The sequence below is a fragment of the Cryptomeria japonica genome, chromosome 9, assembly GCF_030272615.1.
Source record: "Cryptomeria japonica chromosome 9, Sugi_1.0, whole genome shotgun sequence".
Taxonomy (NCBI): Eukaryota; Viridiplantae; Streptophyta; class Pinopsida; order Cupressales; family Cupressaceae; genus Cryptomeria; species Cryptomeria japonica.
Window position 1 is genome coordinate 271467430 of NC_081413.1, and position 27607 is coordinate 271495036.

At 35.8% G+C, this 27607-nt stretch overlaps 1 protein-coding gene across 1 annotated transcript in view; it reads left to right on the top strand.

Moving 5' to 3' along the window:
- Positions 1-913: 913 nt before the first annotated feature.
- The window catches only part of LOC131061892 (rho GDP-dissociation inhibitor 1), a 95137-nt gene continuing 68443 nt past the window's right edge, over positions 914-27607 (top strand). The window contains exons 1-5 of the mRNA XM_057995745.2: positions 914-1385; positions 21377-21443; positions 21592-21810; positions 21975-22099; positions 22199-22263. Coding sequence (XP_057851728.2) covers positions 1146-1385; positions 21377-21443; positions 21592-21810; positions 21975-22099; positions 22199-22263 — 716 coding nt within the window. The 5' untranslated portion in view covers positions 914-1145. The remainder of the gene's footprint in view (positions 1386-21376; positions 21444-21591; positions 21811-21974; positions 22100-22198; positions 22264-27607) is intronic.

Sequence of the window (27607 nt, forward strand, 5' to 3'; positions counted from 1 at the left end):
TATAGCAATGTAAATAAATGAAGGGTGAAATATTAGTTAAAATCAATGCCTATACACTAACAAAGAAATCAAAATCTATGATTTTTTTTCAATAGCAAGTGGAGAACAATACTTAGAAATAAAATGGCGTTGTGGTCATTAAGTCCAACTCCATGTAATGAATATGTGTGCACATGGGTCCAATACAATTATATTTATAACACAAATAAATATGAGTTAAACACAAATGCATGTAAGATAAGTGAACGATATAAATAAGAGTAGAAAGAGAGGATGTGCATATTTTACACAATAAAAACAATTAAAATAAATTAATTTCCAACTTACAAACTTAAATATAAATTTTAATATATAATCATTAAAAATCTTTAAAAATTTTCTTATTTAAAATAAATAAAAATAAAATTATCTTATTATTTTGTAATTAAAATTATTTTTATATTTATAATTTAAAAAAAAAAGAATTATATCCACATCATTTTAAATAATTCATTATATTTATTCATTAATCAAAATATTTAGATAATTAAAAAATAAAATTTAATAATTTTAAATAAAATATTCTACTATGAAAATATATAAATTTAAAATTAAAAAATATGCAAATAATATTTTTAATAAATATATAAATATATATATATATATATATATATATATATATATTTTAATTCTATAAACTATTTCAGACCACTAACTTTTAAATACATTTAGCCAGAATAGATCTTACGAAGATAATTAGCCAATATTAGCAAATTTCTATTAAAGATAGAACCCACTTTGTGGATTTTCCAAGGGATTTACTAAAAATCTAGGTAGTGGCATCAATAAGAACAAACATACATATAATTCGGGGTGAAAAATTCCTCTTATAGCGAAAACCTCCTAATAAATAGAGAAATTAAACGTCTCCTTCCTCGTCAATCGCCGAAAATCAACCAACCTCACCCGTAAATCCTCTTCCAATCCATACACACCAAAAATGAGCAGAGACAATAAATTACTATATACTGTCCAATAATATTAGGAGCCCACCGTGATGAATTCTGTTTTAGAAGGCCAAGGGATTGTACAGCTCAAAGCAAACTAACAGCCTCAAAGGCCACAATAGTGCATATGCCGTTTAGTTAGTTCGATTGAGAGAGAAAATGGAAGGCGTGGGAATCGAACAGAGGGCAGAGTTGGTGAAGGAAGGAGAAGGAGGAAGAGGAGGAGTCCTGGAAAGACAGTTATCGAGCTTGTCGTTGAGCGATTCAACAAGAGAAACAGCAGGAACAGAGCAGGAGGATGGTTCATCTGAAGAAAACGACGAGTCTGCTGATACTGTTGGAGAATTATTTGTCCCCGGTCCAATGTGTTCTTTAAAAGATCATTGGGAGCGCGACAAGGTATGTTAATTTCAAATTTAGACGCTCGAATTTCCTGTCATAACGTTCTTTACTCAGACATTGCACATCAGAATATTTCTGTGCGTTGTTTTTGATGAATTTGATAATTTGCCAAAAAATATTATATTACAGCCCCTTCAACAATTTTTTAAAGAAAAATGCTGCCCACGTTTTCATTGATAATGTATTTAATGCTATGGATTGGCTAGAATATGTAAGTACTGTAAAATCTTATTATTTTCAGGATACATTTTCTCCTCCAAAGTAGGCTGTAAAATATTTATTTACTTTTCTTTGTATAGAAAATATTTCTGAGCATCCGAAGGTTCTAAGCAATAAGAATTTTTATAGAGCAACATTCTTGGACTATTTATCGAGATCAACTACGTTTAGTAGTTTATGCTTGAGTCTTTTCTGAGTCTTATTCTGGGGACAAAGTTCACAATACTTGAAGTTTTCCCGTTGCTTTGAGTTGCAGGTCTTTCGGACATTGACAGGTTGTAATGTTTACTTATTCTGGTTGATCAAGTTGTCTCATCGTAATGCTGTTTCACCTGATCTTGTAGAGTAGAATATAAAATTATAAGTAAATCTAAGCTCATGCTGGTGTCAAATGAAGAGGAATAGTGAATTGTTGTTGTCTTACTCTAATGTGGTTGAAGAGAGTACTTGAGCTCCCCTTCCTGCAACTTCAGGAAGGGGCGCCGTTGTCTCAAGGATTCTGGTCATGACTCGAACTTGTGCCAGCATGATGAAATTCCTAGTATTTATCGCTGGACTACAACAGTCAGGGGACTCAAACGTAATTGCCTGATAATTTTGTACAGAATTTAAAGAAACCTGAGATTTTATAAAATGGGGATTAAGGGGGGTACTTAGAGATCCTAGCATTGTATCTCCTGGTCAAACGTATGTTGACTTTACCCTCAACAGAGTTTTGAAATTGGAGCAAATTTCAAATTTGATCAAATTGATGCAGTTGAACCAATTTAAGATGGAGAACGGGAAAAGTGAATTACTATCAATTAGGCTAAAACAAATTTGTTGAGGGCTTACTAATAAATTGCGCTAAAAGTTAGTTTCTGATATTATTTCCTGGCATCAAAGCTCCATTTGGCGGATACCCATAAATGGCTCTACATGTGAGAGTTCCCTCTACCGAACAAACAGAGTTTTGAGCAGATGTTGACAATCGAGGAAGCTAGGATGGGCGTTCTGTTTAAAAAAAATGCCTGGGTGAAATCATTAATGATAAGTCTCGGTACTGTCCAACTATGTCTCCTCTTTCTGCTTTCAGCTGAAGCAATCATCGAGTTGTATATATGTGTTTTTAGAGCATTTTAAAAGATGAGATGGCTTTTTAATTTTTAATTTTTAATTTGGACGTACTTAGTGGTTTAACAATGTCCCCAAATTGAAATTGAATTTGTTCCTCTACAGCACAGATGGGAGAGTGTTTATATTTCCTTTAGGTTCTAGTGTTCTCCCTACTATTAATGACAAAAATTCTTACAAGCTGTTCTTTGAATTTTAAATCCATAATCAGTACTTATTATACTGAAAATTTTCAATTGTGCACTGTAGTTTTAGAAACTACATTTTAGCCAAGGATTTAAGAACATTCCTTAAAGATTATGTGGTGCTTAGAACCTAATGTAAGCGGAGAAAACTTAGGTGGTAGAGAGCGCTTCTGTCTGAGACCAATTTGTAGTCAGAAAATTTGCTCAGCAAAGAAACCACAGGGGATCTAGAGAAAAATGGTGGAGATCTAGAAAAGACAGGCATTGATTTGAAATAAGGCTTACAGCTATGTAACATAATATATGGAACATGCTTTCCTTTTCCATACTTTAAAAATGCCAAATTGAAAACCATTTTTATGTCTTTCCACCCATACTGCACCCAACTTTTTTAATTTCTATTGAAAATAGTGTACCACGTCAATATACATTATAAGGAATAGCTGCTCCACCAAATTCAATCGTCTACACTAAAAGATTCTCAGAAAATGTGTCTGTTACAATATGAAGAAACCAATAATATATCAAAAGAGATCAAGATACAGTCTATTTTTACCCACAGGCCAATTACATTTTTGCTGGGTTCTGTCTGATCATAATCATATGTGCCCAGTGAAGGCACAATCTGGCTAGGGTCGGCCTCCAAAGCATCAAACTGGAAATCTGACTTGTTTGGTCTGTTAATCTCCTTAGATCTGGTCTTTCTATCTTCTTGTTCTCTAAAAATTCGTTGAGTATCTCAAGGTCTTCTTTGTTCAGATTATTTCTTCCACAGGGAAAGAGGTGAATAGACTGAATTTCTGACTTGTACACTATTGTTATGCCCTCTTTCAACAGAGGCATGAAGTGGTACTTTGAAATCTCCATGGTTGCCGAGACCTGTAACATGATAATAAAGAACATGAGTTCACTATGGAACTTAGTAAGATACCTTTTTTTGTCCTGGAATATCTCCTCATAAACAGGAGCCCAGGAATATAGGAAAGGAGGGGATTCCACAAACAGGGGTAGCCAGGATCTTAGCTTGGCAGGAAATATTGGCATTTGCTCAAGAGGACATCATAAGGAGGTGCCTACGTGCTTAAAAAGAGGATGTTGTGGGATTTATTCATGTGCTCACGAAGCCTTTACTAGTGAAGTAACATGCAATTGGGGTGTTCAGCACCATGAATGTAGTAGAATGGGTCAACCTTTTCATATACTTTTGCTAGCACAAACATTCCCTCTGGTGTTATTACAAGGACTCAATTCCAGGGAAGTGCTTATCTACCATCCTATGGTCATTAATTCTATGTCTCATTGTGCAAATATCTAATATAAATAGTAGATCTACACTTTAAGATCATCAAAGAACCAACTTGAAACTGCCTTTGGTGGGGGTTGTACAAGAAGAATGACAAGAGAAAGAGTCAAGATGTATGTGTAAAAATGATAGATACATAGCTGACATATCTCCAAATTGCTTTATTTTTTCTATCAATGCACACATGTATAGAGAGTGTCCCCTTTACCAGTGGCAAAATTGGTTGTTAGGCATGTGATCTTATGGGTAAAGAGTGTTTTCTCTCAAATTCTCTTTAGTTTTATTGCCTTTATAGTCCCTGCAATTTATGCAGTTTTCTTCCCAATTCTCTTATCTCTTATCTCTTATTTCTCCACCATAATAACACACCAAACAAACTAAACTAAAATATCCTGTACTTCTATTCACTGCCACATCTATCTATGATGAGAGTGTAAGGATTATTATAAAACAGTTGTAGACATTCATATGGCAGATCATGTGCTTTAGTAAGGCGACCGACCTTGAGTATTACACATTAACATTTAGGCAGTAAGTGACAACTAAAATAGGGGTGCACTATGGATTGGGTATGGTTCTGTAGTAGGGCAAGTTAATTTTAAGGGTGATATTGATAGTAGCACTTTAGGGAAACCCCCTTTGGCCTTTTAGAATTAAAAGTGAAGGAGGTTTTACCCATCTGAATAATTGGTGTTCAGTTGCCCAACCTAAACATAGGTTTTGTGATTTTCTTCTTAGGTTTGACACTCTTAACACTAGGGATATTTATCCAACCTAAGGGATTTGGTGCTCGCAAGCTCAGATCGCCAACATAAGGAACATAAGACAGGTCCTCAATATCCTCTTTTCCTTGCAAAATTGTTCCATAAGTAACTTTAAACCAAGAGGAATACGAATATTGATAGGTCTACATTCTTGTATTCCAAACCTTTGCAATATAGTCTCAACATAGTTCTTTTGACTCAACTTTAGTTTCCTTTTTAAACAATCCTTTTTAGTTAGCACCAAGATTCTTCATATCAAACCTAGAAGGCAATTGAGATATAATGTGTTCGATCATTTCCTTGTTTCCAATTAGCAACATATCATCAACATACAATACCATAATAACAAAATGGTTGTGAACTTGTGTGTAATTCATAGTGATCAACTTTTCTCTATACAAATCCAACTTCCTACATATAAACATCCAAACTTTGATACCACATCCTTGTCATTTTTTTTAGCCTGTAAAGAACTACTTCAACCTGCAAATTAGGTCCTCCTTTCCTTCAATTATAAAAATTTATACTTACATGACATAGATTTCTTCTCCAAGATCTGCATATAATAATGTTTTCTTCACATCCTCTTGTTCTTCTTTGAGATCAAAAGTAGCAGCTATTGCCATAAAAAATCTTATAGACCTTAACTTAGCACTAGGAGAGTAAGTCTCAACTAACTCAATTTCATCCACCCAAGAAAATCAATTTGCTACGAAGTGAGCTTTGAACTTCTCCACTTTACTTTCTATGTTGAACATGTTGATGATTTATAGCTTCAGTCGGATAAAATTAAATGTTAAATTGGCCTTAAGGCCAACATTTAATTATATATATCATTATGTTATTTATTATTATTATTGTTAAATTGATTAGATAATAATAATTAATACTATATATTTTGGTTATGTTCATCGATCTATTAAATCTTGTATTTAGATATATATCGATTAACATAAATAATATTAAATAAATGATTAATGACAACACCGATTAAATATTGAGTTGCATATAATATCTCGGGCTGCATATATTATCGGGTTGCATGTGATCATCGGGTGGCAACATAACGAAGGTCACCGATAGTTATCGGTGTGTTAGTCTACACCGATAGTTATCGGTTGTTAAGGTTAACACGACGATAACTATCGGCTGTTAGCATTAAGCCAACACCGATAGACATCAGTTGTAATACTACTTACACCGCTTGGCATACACTGATTATATCGGGTGTAAAAGGAGAGAATGCTATGCTGTTTGGAAGGATATACAAATTAGTTCGTGGCCTGCAGAAGCATATCCGTGTGGAATCAGATCCTTCACTTGCTGTATAATTCATAGAGTTATCTGCTGTTCATATAGACACTACATAAGTATACAGTCTGCTGTCATAATTGGGGAAACCAAACTTATATATGCTGTGCATGATCATCAGCAAATTCATATAACTAAATTTAGCAGTCTAGGAGAATCTAGCATCTAAAAGAGGAATTAATATCCTCATCATATTAATATTTTGCTTCAGATTTATAATATCAAAGATAAATTTTAATTCTGATCCATAAATTTAACATGGTATCAGAGCCAGGTTTCTTTCTATAAAGCCTAACCGCCTGAAGGAAGATCCGATTAAGATCAGATTGATATCTCCTTGAAAGTTTGTATATTAAAATGATGAATGGAATTAGATTCGAAGACAGACTTGAAGGTGTCTCAAACTTAAACTACAAGCGTCCCTTGCTGAAGTCAGAAATTCAGACGTATGTTCAGAAAAATATGTTCTCAAGATACCTTGTGATTGAGAGGGAGCTTACTAATAAAGATTGAGCACTTCTGAGGTAAAAATTGCAAATATTGATTATTATTATTAATACTAATAATTATTTTATGGGCCCTGTGTAAATCATAAGGAAGTGACGACTTCCAAATGATTTCCACTTGTATTTTTGAGATTATTGGAAGGTGACGATCTTACAATAACTCAAGATTGTGGATAGAATCGTCGACTGAGGCAATCCACGTAAGAGCTTGTGGATAGAATTGCCGACTGAGGCAATCCACACAAGAGCTCATGGATAGAATTGCCGACTGAGGCAATCCACACAAGAGCTCATGGATAGAATCGTCGACTAAGGCAATCCACGTGAGAGCTCATGGATAGAATTGCCGACTGAGGCAATCCACACAAGAGCTTGTGGATAGAATTGCCGACTGAGGCAATCCACACAAAAGCTTACGGATAGAATCGCCGACAGAGGAAATTCACATCTTGAAACTATGGTCCCAAGATAAGCATCATACGATTTATGAATATTGCTCCCAATACCTTTTATCCTCCCTAGCTAAGAGGGAGTGTTGATGATTTATAGCTTCAGTCGGATAAAATTAAATGTTAAATTGGCCTTAAGGCCTTCAACATTTAATTATATATATCATTATGTTATTTATTATTATTATTGTTAAATTGATTAGATAATAATAATTAATACTATATATTCTGGTTATGTTCATTGATCTATTAAATCTTGTATTTAGATATATATCGATTAACATAAATAATATTAAATAAATGATTAATGAAAACACCGATTAAATATTGAGTTGCATATAATATATCGGGCTGCATATATTATCGGGTTGCATATGATAATCGGGTGGCAACATAACGAAGATCACCGATAGTTATCGGTTGTTAAGGCTAACACGCCGATAACTATTGGCTGTTAGCATTAAGCCAACACCGATAGACATCGGTTGTAATACTACTTACACCGCTTGGCATACACCGATTATATTGGGTGTAAAAGGAGAGAATGCTATGCTGTTTGGAAGGATATACAAATTAGTTCGTGGCCTGCAGAAGCATATCCGTGTGGAATCAGATCCTTCACTTGCTGTATAATTCATAGAGTTATTTGCTGTTCATATAGACACTACATAAGTATACAGTCTGCTGTCATAATTGGGGAAACCAAACTTACATATGCTGTGCATGATCATCAGCAAATTCATATAACTAAATTTAGCAGTCTAGGAGAATCTAGCGTCTAAAAGAGGAATTAATATCCTCATCATATTAATATTTTGCTTCAGATTTATAATATCAAAGATAAATTTTAATTCTGATCCATAAATTTAACAGAACGTCCTCTCAATCACCCATTTGCAACCAATGGGTTTTCTTCCACTAGGTGAATTAATCAAATCCCATGTTATGCTTTTGTCCAAGGTTTTCATGTCTGCATCCATAACCTTCTTCTGGAGCGTATCAATTGCCTCCCCAATAGTTGTATCATCCTTAGTAGTCAATAAAACAAAAGAATAATGATAATCGAGAGAATAATGGTTGCCTTCTTTTTTGTATTGATCTCTTCAAGCTTAAGGTATGTAGTTATTCCCTTTTTGGTTCACCTTCTTTTGTTGATTCCTATTCAAATATAGATTCTCTTGGTTGTTTTTCTTGCATTAGAGGCTTTTTAAACTTTGTGAAGATTACATTACAATTATAGATAGTCTTTTGTGTTTTTGGGTTTCAAAACTTGCATCCTTTTATATCATCACTATATTTAATAAAGATGCATTTCTCTGCTGTCTAATTCAGCTTAATTTTATTTTCTATTGGAACATGCATATCACAACCAAAGATTTTGTAAATGTTATTCAATTCTCAATTCAAAATGCAAGTTATATTCTAGTTTATCTTTTCTTTTAACTATGTATTATCTATTTAATATGATTATCTGATTATCTTCTTTTATATTGCAGGTGAGAGGAGCATTTTTTTTTTATTTCGATGTCCTTCTCACAAATGCCGATTGATATGTATATGCAAGCAGGGAGGATCAAGCAATGCCTTGACCGGTCATGTCTTTTAGACATGACCGATCAAGACATTGCTTGATCACACCCTTTGACTCATCGTTGCAATTACTAATTGATGTATGCTTTAATTAACAACCTGATACCAATCGGGGTATACTTAACTTGCCACCCGATACCAATCGGGGTATACTTAACTTGCCACCCGATACCACTCGGTGTATGCTTAATTTGCCACTCGATACCAATCGGTGTATACTAGTTAATCCCGATAACCATTATTGTTCACTGTTCAATATATCAACCGATATAAATCGGAATACATTAGTTAGCCTGATAATAATCGGTGATCACAGTTAATATGATAACCGATATTAATTGGGGTCCATACGTTATAGTGTAAACCGATATTAATCGGTATTCTATGCTATAGGATGATTATCGATAGTTAAGCATTGATCGAACTAAGTAGATTGAACATATACAAATGAAGAATGATCATCAAACGAAGGAACAATAGCTTTAAGTTTTTCATCATAGTTTATCGATAGGATAAATGATTGAATGAGAGACTTCATTTATCTCTCATTCAATCATTTATCTTACCGAAGCTATCAGTTTATCGATAGGATAAATGATTGAATGAGAGACTTCATTTATCTCTCATTCAATCATTTATCTTACCAAAGCTATCATGCATTAACACTCCCTCTGAGCTAGGTAAGATAAATGAAAAACAATATGTCAAACATCACAATTCAAATGATGGTTAGTATTCTTTACACAATCTGACTCTTTAGAAAACCATATCATCTAATCACATGATATGAAGTTTCACCTAAACACGTGATACAAATGTTCATCACATCAATCTTGTGATGACAGGATATCACCTAAGCATGTGATATCAGTATTGCCTAAACATGCAATACTTAAGGATAAACATATGAGAATGATTAAATTCTCATCTTATCCAAGTTGTGGTATGTGCACTAACATCTTATACAAATGTTTTACCATAACACAATCATGGCATATCCATGACATACCAGAGATCTAACATGATAACTGGTTTGGACATCATAAGATCGTCACCTTATAATGTCTACATACAAGTGTTCATTATCTTGAGAGATCGTCACCTCTTAGATATGAACCTAGGGGATAAAATCCACAATGTCCTATCATGACAAAGAAGTTTACACATTAAATATCTTATTGATATGTAAATACAGATTACAAAGCAAATTACCTTTCTATCATACCTAAACCTTTTCTGAAGTGATCAACCTTCACTCTGGAAAGAGGTTTGGTCATAATATCTGCAGTTTGATCTCCTCTACAAACATATTCTAATTGGATCACATTCCTATCTACCATATCTCGCACATAGTGGTATGGAATCTCAATATGCTTGGATCTGTCATGGAACATTGGATTTACTGAAAGTTTTATGCAGCTCTGATTGTCACAATGTATGATAGTAGGTTTCATAGGCTCTCCAAACAATCCCACAAGAAACTTCCTAAGCCATACTGCCTCTCGGGCAGCCATGGAAGCTGCAATGTATTCAGCTTCGATGGAACTTTGAGCCACAGAAGACTGCTTTCTGCTGATCTAGGATATCATGGCTGAGCCTAAACTGAAGCAACACTCTGAAGTGCTTTTCCTGTCAGTCACACTTCTAGCCCAATCCGAGTCTGTAAATCCGTGTAAGTCTAGATCAACTTTCTCATATTTGAGACCAAGGTTTAGAGTACCTTGTAAGTATCTCATAATGTGTTTTACTGCAATCAAGTGGATCTCCTTAGGCTCACACATAAACCGACTCAAGGCATTAACTGCATAACATATATCTGGTCTTGTATTTACAAGATACATCAGAGACCCAATCATTTGCCTATATAGAGTAGGATCTGATGGTTGTGATTCTACTGCTGCTTCCTTAAGTTTATGAAGATTTGTTTCCATTGGAGAGGTCATGGGTCTGCAGTTTAGCATTCCGAATCTCTTCAAAATGTCCAAGGTATATTTACCCTGGTTTAGTATAATGCCATCAGTATTTTTCCATACTTCCAACCCTAGGAAGTAATGAAGGAGTCCCAAGTCCTTCATATCAAATTCTTTAGAAAGGTCTTTCTTACACTGATCTATGAGGTGGTCTTTTCCTGTGATTAACAAATCATCAACATATAAAATTAATATTAGCATATCACCTTTGTTTTGCTTATAGTAGAGATTAGGATTTGCATCATTCTTGGAGAAGCCTAATTTTGAGAGATAGGTATCAATTTTTTCATACCAGGCCTTGGGAGCCTATTTAAGCCCATAGAGAGCTTTCTTGAGTCTACACACATGTGACTCTGGATCATGAATCTCAAACCCTTCAAGTTGCTCTAGGTATACCTCTTCTGAGATCTCTCCATTAAGGAATGCTGTCTTAACATCCATTTGATGAACTTTCCATCTCTTTGATGCTGCAATGGCTAAGACTACTCTTACTAGAGTGTATCTAGTTACAGGTGCAAATGTTTCCTCATAATCAATTCCTTCCTTTTGAGAAAACCCTCTGGCTACAAATCTAGTTTTATGTTTCTCAATGCTGCCATCTGCAGCGTGCTTGATTTTGAAGAGCCATTTTGTGGTGACAATAGATTTGCCAATTGGCCTAGGAACAATTTCCCAAACATCATTTTTCATAATGGATTGGTATTCTTCAGTCATGGCATTCTTCCATACTTGATGTTTAAGTGCATTTGATACATTACTAGGTTCTGCTCTTGAGAGATTATTCAGGAGAGCGACATAGTTGGTCAGTTTGTTAGGCCTTTTTCTTTCTCTGAAAGTCCCTGAAGGGGCAGCATACTTTTGAGCTTCTTCTACAATTTTGGTGGCCCATAGTGGTCTTTTCTTGAAATTTTCTCTAGGTGGGTTTTGAGTTTCATTTTCCTCAAGACTCTCCCTCTGAAGCTCAGGAGCAGGGTCTTCATCTATGCTAGGGGTAGGGATATAGACTTTAGGTTCTAGTAAGCTTTGCGCTCTTTTGAAGGCTAAGTCTTCTTCAAAGATCACATCCCTACTTAGTTCAATATTCTTTTGACTAGGTATATAGATCCTGTAGGCCTTGGAGGTTTCACTATATCCTACAAGTATTCCCCTTTTTCCAGAAGGCTCTAATTTTAATCTTTTCTCCTTAGGTACATGAATATAGACAGGGCATCCAAATATCCTAAGGTGGCTGATATCTGGTTTTGATTTAGTAAAGATTTCCTCAGGGGTTTTATCTTCAAGATGGGAGTGAGGACATCTGTTTTGAATATATACAGCAGTGCTAGTTGCTTCTGCCCAAAGATTGACATTTAGATTCTGATCAAGAATCATAGCTTTGGTAGTTTCTACGATTGTCTTATTTTTCCTCTCAGCTACCCCATTTTGTTGAGGATTATAAGGTATTGTTAACTCCCTCTTAATCCCTGAATTTTTACAAAATCTTTAAATAATTCTGATGTGTATTCCCCCCCATTATCAGTTCTTAGGGTTTTTATTTTATTTCCTGAGTAGTTCTCTGTTAGTGATTTGAATTCTTTAAACCTATTGAGGATCTCTTCTAATTCTTTACACTTCAGAAAGTAGATCCAAGTTTTTCTAGAGTAGTCATCAACAAATATTACATAATACAAAAATCCCCCTAAAGAAGGTACGGACATGGGTCCACATACATCAGAATGAACTAACTCTAAAATTTTACTTGTTTTCCTAGTACTATTTTGAAAAGCACCCTTAGTATTTTTACCTAGGGCACATCCTTTGCATGCCCCTGAATGATATTGCTTTAACTTAGGTAAGCCTGTGACAAGGTTGCCCATTGATGATAAAGCTCTAAAATTCAAATGGCCTAGTCTTCTATGTCAGACTTCATTAGCATCTGTAGTTTCATGGATTAGGACTAAGTTGGGCTCTGTGCACAGCTCATACAAGTAGCCTTGTCTTTGACCAATAGTTTTAGCTTTCTTGATGGATGAATTCTTTGGCCAAGCCAACACTCTGTTGTCCATGAAGGTCACTCTGTATCCATTATCCTCTAGTGCTGATATGGAGACTAGGTTTCTCTTGATGCCTGGGACATATAGTACTCCTTTAAGTTGTAATGATACACCTAACTTTAGTTTGATGGTGCAGGTTCCAACTCCTCTAACTGGATGTGTGGAGTCATCTTTGATAGTCACTTCCTCATCATTCTCCTCTATCATGGAGTCTAGCACTTCTCTGAATCTTGTAATGTGTCTGGATGAGCCACTGTTGATCACCCAGGAGTTAACTTTGTTTGATGCTTGGTTTGTAAGTGCTGAATAGAGTACATACTTCTTGGGGTCTTCTTCCCTTTTAGATTTTCCTGTTTTGGCAAATGTGGCTTGTTGTTTGGCTCTTTCTGGACATTTGGCAACATAGTGCCCAAATTTGTCACATCTGTAACATTGAATCTATGAAAGGTCCTTCTTGAAGGTGTTCTTGCCATGACGACCTTTTCTCTTCCTAAATTGTTTCTGCTTGCTTTTCTTGTTTGAGATTGTATTTAGAACTTGGAGATCTTCATCTATATTCTTTTGCTTGATCCCTTTCTTATTTAACCTTGATTCTTCTTGGAGACGGTCTGCCTTTAGCCTATCGAATTTTGGAAATTCATCCCTTGCACTAATGCCTTGGACGAATGTTTCCCATATACTAGGCAACCCATCTAGAGCAATGAGTGTTAATTCTTTTCTTTGGATCTCATATCCAAGAGTTGCTAGTTCATCCCTTAGGGCTGTTATTCGCATGAAGTAGGCATTGATTGATTCTCCTTTGATCATGGCTATGTGATTTATTTCTCTTTTTAAAGCCAAGGTTCTGCTAGCATTGGATATCTCAAATGCATCTTCAAGAGCTTTGAACATGTTGTAGGCCGTTTCATGTTTCCTTATGATGGGCATAATATTATTTCTCACCCCATCAACTATGATTTTGATGGCCTTTTCATTTTCCTCTCTCCAAGTTGTTTTGTCAGGTTCAATCTCAGGTTCTATAGTTTCAGTTTTTACAAATGATTCGACTTTATTTTCTTTTAGAATCATCTGAATTTTGAACTTCCATGCTGGGAAGTCATCACCTGCTCCGAGTCTATCTTCAAATCTGATAGCACTAGCCATTAGAAGAATTGTGATGTTGAATATATGCTTGTTTTGAATTTTCCACAAAATTGAACAGCCTCAGGTTCGATTTAACTATAGCTCTGATACCATGTAAATGTTATTCAATTCTCAATTCAAAATGCAAGTTATATTCTAGTTTATCTTTTCTTTTAACTATGTATTATCTATTTAATATGATAAATTTGATTATCTTCTTTTATATTGCAAGTGAGAGGAGCATTTTTTTTTTATTTCGATGTCCTTCTCACAAATGTCGATTGATATGTATATGCAAGCAGGGAGGATCAAGCAATGCCTTGACTAGTCATGTCTTTTAGACATGACCGATCAAGACATTACTTGATCGCACCCTTTGACTCATCGTTGCAATTACCAATCGGTGTATGCTTTAATTAACAACCCGATACCAATCGGCGTATACTTAACTTGCCACCCGATACCAATCGAGGTATACTTAACTTGCCACCCGATACCAATCTATGTATACTTAACCCAATACCAATCGGTGTATACTTAACCCGATACCAATCGGTGTATGCTTAATTTGCCACTCGATACCAATCGGTGTATACTAGTTAATCCCGATAACCATTATTGTTCACTATTTAATATATCAACCGATATAAATCGGAATACATTGGTTAGCCCGATAATAATCGGTGATCACAATTAATATGATAACCGATATTAATCGGGGTCCATACATTATAGTGTAAACCGATATTAATCGGTATTCTATGCTATAGGATGATTATCGATAGTTAAGCATTGATCGAACTAAGTAGATTGAACATATACAAATGAAGAATGATCATCAAATGAAGGAACAATAGCTTGAAGTTTTTCATCCTAGTTTATTGATAGGATAAATGATTGAATGAGAGACTTCATTTATCTCTCATTCAATCATTTATCTTACCGAAGTTGTCATGCATTAACAGATTTAAGATGTAGAAGAGAGGGTTTCTTTCTAGTTCATGTCTCCTACAGATTTTTGTTGACAAGTGTTGATGTGGGTGATTGATTGATTAGGTAATATACCGTCTTCACCACCTCTGCCTATAATTGCTGTTCTAAATCTCCACTACCGAGCATGCTCCTTGATTTTTCTATCAACATCGTGTTCTTCTATGCACCTCCATCTTGTTCTGATGTATGTGGAATTGTTTTTTGCCTATTCCACATTGCTTACAAAATGACTTGAGTTTATTTGAGAAAAAATTTCTGTTATTTGTTGTCAAAAACTTTATCTTCTTCTTTGATTGGTTTCCTACAAGGGCTTTAAACTCCTTGAAGTTACAGAGAACCTTATGGCTCATATTTTGATGGACAAAATATACCCATGTTTTCCTTGAGAAATCATCTTTAAAACAAACATAAAACAAAAAGGACAGGTCCAAACACATCATTAGGTATGAGCTGTGAAATTCCATTTGTTCTTGTAGCATTTGTAGGAAACTTGGTTTTGTTTACCATATATACACAGTGTTCATAGAAATCAAAATCTAAGAGGCAATTGATAATTCCTCTAGCCATATAGTTAATGTGTAAATTTGAAGGCCTTTCTTTCCACTATGCCCCATTCTCTCACGCTCAATCACTGTCTTCTCTATAAGCCATAAATGGGTTTTGTCTATATCATTACAAAGCTTAGGAACAATAAAGCCACTACATTTAATGCTCATAGTGCTTGTCTCAATCATAAATAGTGTTCTACTACAAAGGACTTTGTTTGATACAAATACCCTAACTTATCCCATAGTTCCTTAGCATTGGGTTGTGCTGACATATTCAACAGCACTAAATATGAAAGGTAGAACCTAATTGAACTTTGTCTTTCTAACCGTTCTCACCTAGTTTTCTGTTGTCATACTTGAGGGAGTTTTTCTAGAAGATGCAGCTTACTGATCTTTGTCAACAAGAAAATCCCTTTTAAGCTTCCATAACTCAAAGTTCTTGCAATTTCCATTAAGTTTCTCTATTTCCTTCCTTAAAAGTACTGCCATTCTCCTTCACACACAAGATTTACCTATGCAGAGCACTCACTTAAAAATATATTTATCACAGAGACAAGATGCCCTTGCTCTCAAAGAACTGGCTAAACCCCAGCTCTAATACCAAAAAAATAGTAAAATACTGATAAACCTATGTGTTGTGACCATTTCACACATCGCCCCATCACAAATGGGGACCCCCTCTTTTTCTTTTAGTTTTAGGTTTTAGTTAGGCTTGGCAACGGTCTGATCCTTTAGATTTGATAAGGTTGAGTTGACTTAGTCCTCAATAATTTTGATATGAGCAATTCATCATGATCATTCCATTTGATCATCATCATTGGCTTGCAAAATCAGAGATGAAGGGCTGAGTTTGATTAAGGTAAATTGTTAAAGGAGAGTGAATGCTTGGAAGGAGGATGAGTTAAGGCCTAAACAATCATGAAAAGAGTTAGGACAAGGTAATTGAATGAGCAAAATAGAACATTTGATGTTACTTCCTTTGACCCCTTGAAACCCTGACCTAGCACTTCCTTTGCATGGTCAAATCCACGATCAAGCTTGGGCACTTCCTTTGCCCCCTTGAAAACCTGATCCAGCTTATGAGCAGTTCCTTTGACCTCTTAAAAGCACAAACTGCCTTTGAGGCTTCAAAAGCCTGATCTCTGTCAATGAGGCTCTAAAAGCCAGAACTTCCTATGCTGGTCTAAAAGCCCAATCACTCTTTGTGATCCCCAACATCCACAATAAAGGAGGAGGCATAAATTTTAGCGCCAACATGAGGAGGGACCCACGTAAGGTAGACGTTTTAATTCAAATTTCAAAAGAAAACAAGTCGGCCTTCTTAAAAATAAAATGTAAAGTTGCAAAACATTAAATGAAAGGACAAGTCAGCCCTTGGATTGAATAGATGCATCCCTCCCAATCTCTATAAAGATAGGTTGATCATTTCATTTGATCAACATACGATTTGGAAAGTGGATTACCTTCTATGAGAAGCGATTTTGATCAAGAGATAGTGATTCCATTCAAAGATTCAGCGAACTCACCATTTGCCAAGCAAATTGTTATCCTAAGACAGCGAATTTGAATCTTCAACCAGCAAACTTGTTGCATTCAAGTCAAAGTGAATTCACTACTTGCAGTCCAGCAATCCTACATTGTCAAAAGGAGGTGATCAACATCAAAAACCAGCAAATTCAACCCTCAATATCACCATTACCAGCATCAGTCACAAAGATAGCACACCAAGACAAAGGCAATCTTGCTAGATTGAGGGCAAAATCAGAATTAGCAGTCAATTTAGAATTCAGTTCCAGGTCTGAAAGAAGCTGTTTTTGATCATTTTTATTTAAATTGGACCTTAATTCGCTGATATAGCTACACGGCTAGGGTTTTGGATGAAGTTTCAGGCATAGAGATTATCTTGCATCATGTTTTAGAACCCCTAAATTGATCATTTCACATGTTTAGTGTAAGATATGGGATGATTGAGATCTCACTTCCTTATCCAATACTTCTCTAGAGAGAAATTTGATCCTTACGACAACATGAGAAGAGCTAACGGAAGAAGACACAAGAACAAGCTATAGTTGGAAGACTACTAGATGAATGCCCAAGATGATCTAGATATAAGAAGAAAGATGTGCTCAAGGCTACCAATTGACATCGTCAGGATGTGCAAAGTTTTCGACATCTTGGATCAAGCACAAGATAGTGGAAAATGCCTTCAGCTGGTATATGAGCAAGAGAAAGACAAGGAGGAAGTCAATTATATTGATGTAGAGATCACCGATTTGAAAGATTTGATGAATCCCGTCTTAGCATACACAAGACGATGGGTAGACATCCAAATCTAGAAGTTGAAGAGCCATAATGCATAGCTGAATTTTGAATTGATGGGAGAAACAAAATCATCTGATGAAGATACAAAAAGCACGAGCGTGAGTGGAAGTGACACCCAGTCAACTCACTCCAGATTATCAAAGAGAAAGGAAAGTCACAAAGAAGGATCATCACAAAAGAATCAAATTCAAGTCGTCCTTCCACTAGCACTTCTTCCATACATGATGTAGAGATGAATCAGGTAGCTAATAAAGAAAGTCAACCACCTAGAGGAAGCATAGATCATGGAGTGAATGAATCCATGGAGTCTACAGTCCAGAATAGTAGAGGCGAAAAAACAGACAAAGGTAAGCAACCACAAGTCCAAGATAATCCAGTTCCACATGTGCAAGCTAATAGCAAGGCAGGTGAAGATGAATATGTGGATATAGGGAATGAAGATGAAGAATTAACCTCTCCACCTCGAGAAGATCAACACCTCAAGGAGGTGCAAGTGGGAGAAGAACGATCCGCTATCCCAGCATGGCTTAGGGAAAGATTGGCAAAAGAAGTAATAGTAGTAGAGGAAGATCCTATTGATGATTTGGGAAGCTTCATGGATAGAACTCAAGAGACATCTGAGAAGAAGAAGGCTACTAAGATGTTGAAGACAACAAAGGACAATACAGGACCTCAAGTGATACAAATCGCCGCTCCAAGAGTAGATAAGCTTGAAAATGAGATCACAACAAAAGATTATGACTTGGAGACTATTGACTTAGGTCCTCCCACCACCAAACAGGCAATGTAAGACTTGAATGATACAGTGAAGACAATCCATGATATGTTGAAGTTGGAAGTAGAGAAGAACAAGAAACTAGAAAAAGAAGTGAGTGTGTTAAGAAGCTACTTACAAGAGTTCAAGGAATCGCTAAGTCAACATGATCCTTCAACTACGCCACCATTGCCGCTTCCTCCAGATTTAGTTGATAATCTAGAAAAGATTAGAACTTCAACTCACCTAATGGAAAGTTGGATAAATACAAATTTTAAGAGAGTGAATGCGTTTGTGAAGGAGCTAGTAAGGATATTTGATAAAGTTACAAGTGTTTTTGAAAGAACTCAAACCCTCATGGCAGCTTATGATACTTTCATTTTCTCTAGAGATTACACTATGTCAAGACTGCAAGCAATGAAGAATCTACCCAATTGGATTTTGGTGAGTGGTGGAGTATTGAAAGATGGGCAATCGCTTGATCTCCAGTGGTGGTATAACTTACTCCAAATAAGGAAGGTTATCTTTGAAGATATTAGTAGTGGATGCACCCAAGTGGACAAGGCAATAAACTTAATACATGATAACATTGTGGAAGTGGCCGAAATCATACTTGAGAAGGAGATGAATGAAGGAATCCGCATAGATGCGGATCGCCTGATTGAGAGAGTGAAGATCATATTCTTCGGAACAGTCAGATCATCTTCAAAGAAGCAACTGGAAGACATACACTCATTCATGGTACTTGCCAACAAGACTAAAAATTTCAGGCCAGGATGGGAGAAAACCTTTGCCCCTGCCTTGGACGAAGTGAGCTTCATGGAAGAACAGTTGAAAAATGTGCCTACTGCCCCAATAACCAAAATTGAATTCATGACGTCCACATTTGTTGAATTTGCAACAAAAGAAAAGGATAAGGGAAACAAACTTCTAGAAGATAGTTTGTTATGATCCCATGTGGCATCTTTTTTCTTATTGGAGGATTTTTCTTCGAAGTTTGTGCTCGATGGATGTCACATTCCCGTTGGATGATATTAAATAATTTGCAATAAGATTAAGTTTTGATGTAACAAACCCTAATTAGGGTTTAGGTGGCAAGATCTTGGCCCTTGATTTTGATTTAATCTTGACCATTCATTGTATTTGGGAGTGCTATATAAGCCCCACTCATTTCATTTGTAATTGTTGGTGACTTATTGTGGTTTGGAGCATTTTCTTGTTTCTTCATCCTTTTATGAGAGAACTTAAAATTGAAAAGACAAAAAAAGAGATAGAATAGAATTTGCTTTTAAGTATTTAGATCAATGAAAGATGCATGCGCATGATTGATAGTGAATCTCTCATCATTCATACTACAAGTATTTCATCAATGGTGAAGTATCTTGCGTGGTCAACTGAACTCATTTTAGCCAAGCTTAACTTCAATTATTATTCCTTCATTGATATGCTTCATCTTGATGATATCTATGTTTGTAGTAGTGATTTAAAAATCATAAAGCTACCCCTAGAAGATTGCATTAGCCTTGTGAAGATGTTCATTGCATGTCGAAGCAAAGCTTAGTTGAGCTCACTTGAAGTTGTCCATTATCTTGCATTCTTAGTGTTAGTTTAGCATCACTAAACCTTACTCCCTTTTTCACTTTTTTATCAAAGATCATTAGTAGTAGTAGGAAAGTGTGATATTGCAACATCATTCGTAGAACAACATTCCTTGAGCTTGAGAAGTTTCATGAACAAATACGCAAGTCCCTTTGAAGGTACAACAAACACATCACACCATTGAAGCTATCCAACATGCCAAGACATGAAATTGTAAACCTTGGAGTCTTCTCAAGTGATCCTTTTCGTGTTCAGCATTTGAGAAGTCTTTGTTCAAGAGGGGATAGAGTATTCAATACTTTATTATGTGTTTGATCATACATGAAAAACACATCAACACTGTGCAAGAAAAATTAATTCTAACATTAACTTAAATTCAACAAAAAGAAATAATGGAACACACAAAATAGTAAGAAATTTTTTCTAGGAAATTCTTTTTGGAAAAAGTAATAAAATATAACACTCACTCATAGTATTAACTCAATCATTCACAATACAATAAGATATTTTTCCCATTTGGTTAAACCTAATACATGTGCAACTAATACATGTGCAACTATTTATAGGCACATCAATATAGGAAATTGTTATGCCATCGAACAATACAATGGGTATAACAACATGGCCAAAAAAATCACCTATAAGGGCTGCCTTGTTATCATGGGATGTACTATCTATATGGGCTTTAAAACGTACAAAATATAAAATACATATCTTACATCTTCCGAAGAACTACATCATGGTGACTTATTTTGTTTGTGTTTGTTGTTAACCCAATGCCCCTAGGCAGCATACCTCTTCATGTAAACTGTAGCCTGAATATATTCATCATTTCTTTTTCAAGTTTCTGTTAAATTTGTAATGGCTCATGGTAGAATTTGTCTGCAAGTTGTGTATGAGTTTGCAATAACAGATCTATGATATATCTTGCAGATCCCACTATGTTGCTTTGGATGTAAAAATTTCAGCTTATATTTTAGATGATTTCTTGTCTTTCATGTTAGAAACATGGTTTGAGGGTTTCATTTTAATTCTTCAGCAATTTCTTAATTTATTATTTGAAATTTGAGTGTTTTTTATTTTTAAATTTCTTGTGTACATTGATGTGGTTCCTAATATCTGTTGTATCTTGTGGGCTTGTTACCATTGTAAAAATTAGTTTGAACAGACATGCTAATTCTTTGTTTGATTTTAATTTGCATGGCAGGAAGATGAAAGCATTCAAAGGTGGAAGAAGCAATTGCTTGGATTTGCTGACTTTGAATTGAATGACGGTAAGCATATTTCTCTCCTGTTCATGCCATAGTTTCAAGCTAGATAAATGTTTTCAAAATATAGTAGTTCATGTTGATATATTTAACATATAAATCCTATGCTCAGTTGGATTTTATCTCAATGCATGATTTCGTTTCCTGATTACAGATAAAATAGAACCCGATGTTACAGTGCTTTCTCTAGGAATAGTGTCTAAAGGCTATCCAGAAATAACTTTGCAACTTCCTCTTGATAAAAAATCAAATGATGTATGCTTCATCCTCAAAGAAGGCTCCAACTACCATCTGAAGTTTACATTCATGGTTCATCACAACATAGTTTGTGGTTTGTCATATACAAATACTGTCTGGAGAGGTGGAATTCGAGGTAGGATACTCAAGTAGACTGCATTAAAGTGAATTTTACAGTAAAAAATTAGAATATATTTATAATGATTAGTTCTTAACAGGTGTTTACAAATTGAGTCTTCCTTAAACGAATTCAATCTCAGATATTGAAACTTGCTTGTATTTTGGTGGTATCCTAAGCAGTAGATCAAACACAAGGCATGCTAGGAACATTTAGTCCACGAAGAGAGCCTTATGTAAATATCACAGAGGAAGACACAACTCCAAAAGGAATACTTGCTCGTGGGACATACACAGCAAAAACAAAGGTAAATGAGTTTAAGATATGATGGATTACTTGTACTTTTCTTTGGGACTTCTCTTATTATGGTTAAAAGAGTCCATCTAATGCACATTCTAATCTGCAGTTTATGGACGATGATGGAAAATGCTACCTTGAAGTGCAATACTCATTTGAGATTCAGAAAGACTGGTAGAAACTTCTAACACATTTAATTGCTTGCCATGAAGATGTCTGTAAAAAATGAATGAACTAGTTTAATTAAATGAATGATTCACAGAGATAGCTGATATGTTTGGTATAGCCATGGTATCATTCCACATATGATAAAATGCAGCTCTTTTTTTTTTGAATACCAAGATGGAACAACTCATAAGCGTATCATATAACACAGCTTCAGCTGTATAATGTGCACCTAAGTAATGTGTTATTCTTCTCATAATGGTTTTTTATTAATGCCAAGTTCCAACAATCCGACAGATGTATTTCCATGTGTAAGTTAAACCCCACCACTGTTATTTGAAATGGTTTCATGTAGTAATGTACCCTATTTAAGTGGTTAACACCACATAACCTTAGGTTGGTTCCATGATGCTGTCAAGACATCATTTTAACCACCAAATCGGTAAACAATGACCTTATTGCTTGGATGGAACCAACTAGTCACTCATACATATTGCATTTCACCTAAGAAAGTATATTCTTCTTTCTCAATATGTGTTGACTTGTACATTATGAGGAGTGCTTTCCACTACTGAAAGTGGAGAAACTTAAAAACTATCATGAATCATATTTCTCAATACAAAGCTAATGTTGGAACATTTAATAATGTCCTTAAATGACCTACTTAACCATGAGCTGCACAACTAAACAAAAGGATGGAACATTATGTATCAACATCCCCTCTTGATCTTGGTTTGGAGGAAAGAAGATGGCCACTCTTGCAAACATCTTTTTGACGAACAACTCTTGGGGAAATAGGAAGCAATGATCCAACATCCTCCAAGGCTTACTTCAAAATAGCATTGCAAACTCTCCACAAACCAAAGCTTGGAGGAATGTTTGTAAATCATAGGATTCCAACCTGAGAAATGTTAAAGAAGAATTTTAGAATAATTTGGAAATACCAAATCTAAAGCTAGTTGGTTTAGCCAGCTCACATTGTGAGCCAAGAGAACTTCCACAACCTTGGACAGTTGGACTTATTTAGTGACATGAAATTCAAAGTTTATTGGGTCAGCCTAAACAACTTTAGAATCATCTAGCTACACCAAGTATGGAATTAGCTGCGCAAAGGGGTCACATTATGAGCCAAAGGGGGACCTTAGAATAATCTAGAGATGTTCAATCCTAAGTTTTTTTAGTAGGTTGGTTTTTATGGTGACACATGAATTTTTCATGTCCCCTTTTTCGACCAAAGTTAATCAAGTGCACCTAAGCCTGTTATTTTACTTTTCGTGAGCTTGGGTAAGGTGAGCAATATAATTTTTAAAATAATAATTCAAGTTTGTCTTGAGTCATTCTATGTTATAACATTTTAATAAGGGGACAATGTATATGTTGTTTTTAAAAGAGGGCCAATGTTATGTCCTTAGGGAAGTGAGCCTAGGGGGTATTCTTATTCTTTAAGTTAGTCTTAATATTATTTGAAAATTATTGTAAAGGTGTAGTGGTCACCCCTAAAATGTTTTTTGCAGTTTTTGACAAATAGAAATGATAACATGTACTTGCTAAATTGAGTCGCAACTGATGGCATTCATTGGTGATATGTTTAATCACTGTTCTACATTTCTATTACAAAGTTTGAAAGACAAATCATGCAATACAAGGTGCTGGCAAATGGATTAACACACAAGATTATTCCCAAGTCTACCCACATTGTCTAATCTCAACACCTACATGTAATGAACAAGTAATACCTTAAATGGAAATCTGGAATCATTATTACAGGTTTGAATGGTCAAGAAATACTCTGCATCAGTCAACCCAGCAATGTTAAGGTGCCCAGCTTGCCTTCAACTACATTCACCACACTCCCCACTGCTGGTAGGAGCTGATATACCCCAGATAATGCCTCTATTCTCTGCCTAATGCAATGTAGCACTGGCAAGCAAGGATACTGATCTGTAAGTAGAGTTTTCAGTCCACACCCCTAGGTCTATATGGCTGCAAAAAGTGCATGCAAACACCCCAAACTCGCCTCCAACTTCTCAACAATGAACAGAAGACTTCAATTTGACTCTACCCTCCTCCAAAGTCTGAATACCTGATAACAACAAGTCTGTTATAATTTCTTTAGCACTTAGAAGGACTGTATCAGTCAACAACATTCAAAATAGCATGTTTCCTGAGCTGCTCGGCCCCAATATTATATTCAAAGTTACCCCACAACACTTCAAGACTGATCCTAACCCCTTTCAACTCTAGACGTCACATTACCGGCAGATATAATAGAAATAACAGGTCTGATATGTCAGTAGTTGCTGTTGTAGGTCAACTGTAGGATGTTTGTAGGGCGTATCAGCATGGAAAAAGCACTGAACATCACCTCCTTTCAGCTTAGTACCCTCTTTCAAGCTACTGGTCTGTCTGTTTCATATGCAGCATTGATAAATACACCAAGCTGATAGGAAAAAGAGGGCAGGAAATGGTCTGTTATCTGAAATTCAGACTTGCACAGTGTCATTAATCCCTGGCACTTAGAGCAGGGGTCACTAGCAATAAAATCACATATCCTTCAAACTGAGCTAGTTCAACACACAAACACCTGCAAATGATAACAGCAGTCTGAGCGCCTCCCACATTGGTGAAAACCCTCCAAAAACCTGAGCGCTGGACTCTGGGAACCTCACGCCAACTCCTAGGCAATCCCTATAATGGTAGGGCCTAGCATAGAAAATAGTGCCATTCACAAACCAAACAAAAAATCCTCCAATCCCGTTCACCCAGCCACAAAAAGCAATGCTAAATTTGTCTTCTATGATGTTTTAACCATTCAATAAATTTCCTTTGCATTTAAAGTGGTACGGCCTAGCTAGGGCATCACCTGGATTCCATTGTTGTTTGGCCAACAATAAGAGTCCCTGAAATCACCTTCAAAACACAAAAGACTCTGCAAGATCCTTCATAAGCAACCCCCAAAAATCTGCAACTAAGATACCTTGAAGATCATTTCTTTTTGAAACTTTGAATCTGCAAAACTGTGAATAGTAATGGTGATTCCTGAAGTAGAAGCACTCCAACCAGCTAGAGACAATTCTTCAGATCCAAAACTATTTATTTGATGAGGATTTTCCTCCTCAATTGATCTTTGGAAGAACTCTCCGGTTCAATTTGATAGTATCTTGTTATGTGTACTCTTCTACATAAAGGAAACAAGAGCCCATGACTTTCTTTTATAGAGTTGGAGGGAAAATAATTGAATTTTAGATTCAAAATAATTCATTTTCCCTCAAATGTTCTTATTGACAATTTAAAATTAACTTATGTCCAAGTCCACCTTCCCTAGGCATCCGCTTGAGTGGACATAAAGTTACTTTATTAAAATAACACTAAGATGAAATACTTTTTTAGTTGGATCGTTTAAATATTTGTGACCATGTTGTGGAAACCACCGCCAAGGCATTGGAAACTAAAATTGATCACACCAAGGAGTAATTGAAGCTGGGGAAATGTCTGGTGTCAAAACGGGAACGTACTACAAATAAAGGTGTTCTTCAAGAAGTGTGGAGAATATTCTAAGAGGCTGTAAAATTCCCTCTTATTTTTTTTTGAATTTTTCCACAATTACATTCAACACAACACTTGTTATGGTTAGGAAATGAAAACCAAATGCTACTGAAAGGTAACCCTTCCACTTTCTGATCACCAAGAGCCCAATGTGGGAAGGTGAGAGCATACAGTGACAAGGGGTTCGTTAGCTTTCTAATCCGCTGGAAATTACAATGCAATTACAAAACTGGGCGGCAAGCCATCCCCTTCCACTTTTCAACGGGATGAAGAACACAAACTTGGCGGTAAAACAGCCAAGGCAACAAAGCATAATAGAACCAAATCACTCTACCGCTTATGCCGCAGGAGGACTTTTAAAAAGAACTATCACTCAACCGCATATCTCAGTGGGAGCACAATATCACTCAACCACTTGCTCAGTGGGAGGACAAAACTGAATTACAAACATACAAGCGGCTAAGCCATCCTCTTCCATTTGTTCAGTGGGAAATACAACATAGAATGAATTGGTCAGTACTACTGAAGCAATTCTTACAATGATAGAAATGTGAAAGGAGATAGAGTGAAGTACATATATTATGAATTCACTAACACATTCTAACCAATAATACTACTTGCTGTTCTGAAATCAAATACAAGGAAAACGCAAAACCAACCATCCCGAAACCCACTAAATTGCTTGTAACTCACTCAAAACCCCATAGAATCATGCCAAATCAGAAGCAAATGAAGCGTATGACATAAGTAAACAAAACAATACCTTGAAACTGCAAATGAAGAGCACCAACAGAAAGGAACGCATCCCAATGCAATTCTGGAAATGGCATTTTTGTTGAATAGTTCGATGTGCAACTAAAAATTGGAGAGTTCTCCAAATGCCACGCCAATATAGGAGACTTATCGTCTCTCTGGTACGCTTCCAACGAGCCCTCACCCAGAATGATGCATTCAACACAGGCAGCTATGAGTGAAATACACTTTCAGCCGGCACACACCAGCAATACAGAAAAAAACCAGCAGCACACACAAATCTTCACCAACACACCCAAAAAATCACCAAGAAGCTCACAACACCTAGGAGTGATGTGTCACACTCAAAACCGGAAGGAAGGATCTAGGAGGTATTCACCCTCGAAGAATGTCTGGAGTCATTCCGACAGCATAACGATATATTTTCTCTTGATGCCAAATGAGGAGCCCAACCTCTGTTTATATAGCTTTTCCAATCTGAAATTCAAATGAAACTGCCTCCCAATCTCGCCTCATTCCAATTGCATTTCATTTCATGGTGGACCCAAAGTGGCCCACTTTCCTAAGTCAAAATCACACCAAGGAGAGGGGCCACTATTTTTGACATTATAAACTCTTTAAAATATAAAGAATGAAGTCTCCTTTTAATCTCCAAATAAATTGCCCAGACATGACTTAGGAAAAATATTATATTTTGCACAATTTCCCATAACATCAATAACTGATAAAATAATTAAATAATAACCTTAGGATAAGGAATAATATTTAATTAAATTGCTTATAGTTCCAGTACTGATTATTAATGGAATCCAGATGAGGTTGAACAATGAGGATCACTGAATGGGACAAGACCAAATCCAAGACTGCCAAAAATAGAATACCCCAAACTGCTACTTACTAAAAATAGTAAGTCATGAAATAATGCTCCAAAAATCGTTATCTTCGCAACCAGAGAAAAGCCTTGGCAAGCTTAGCAACTTTGTACCATCCTGACAGCCAAACCCTAACTTACTAAAAATAGTAAGTTCACATTCCACCCCTGACAAGTCTGGTC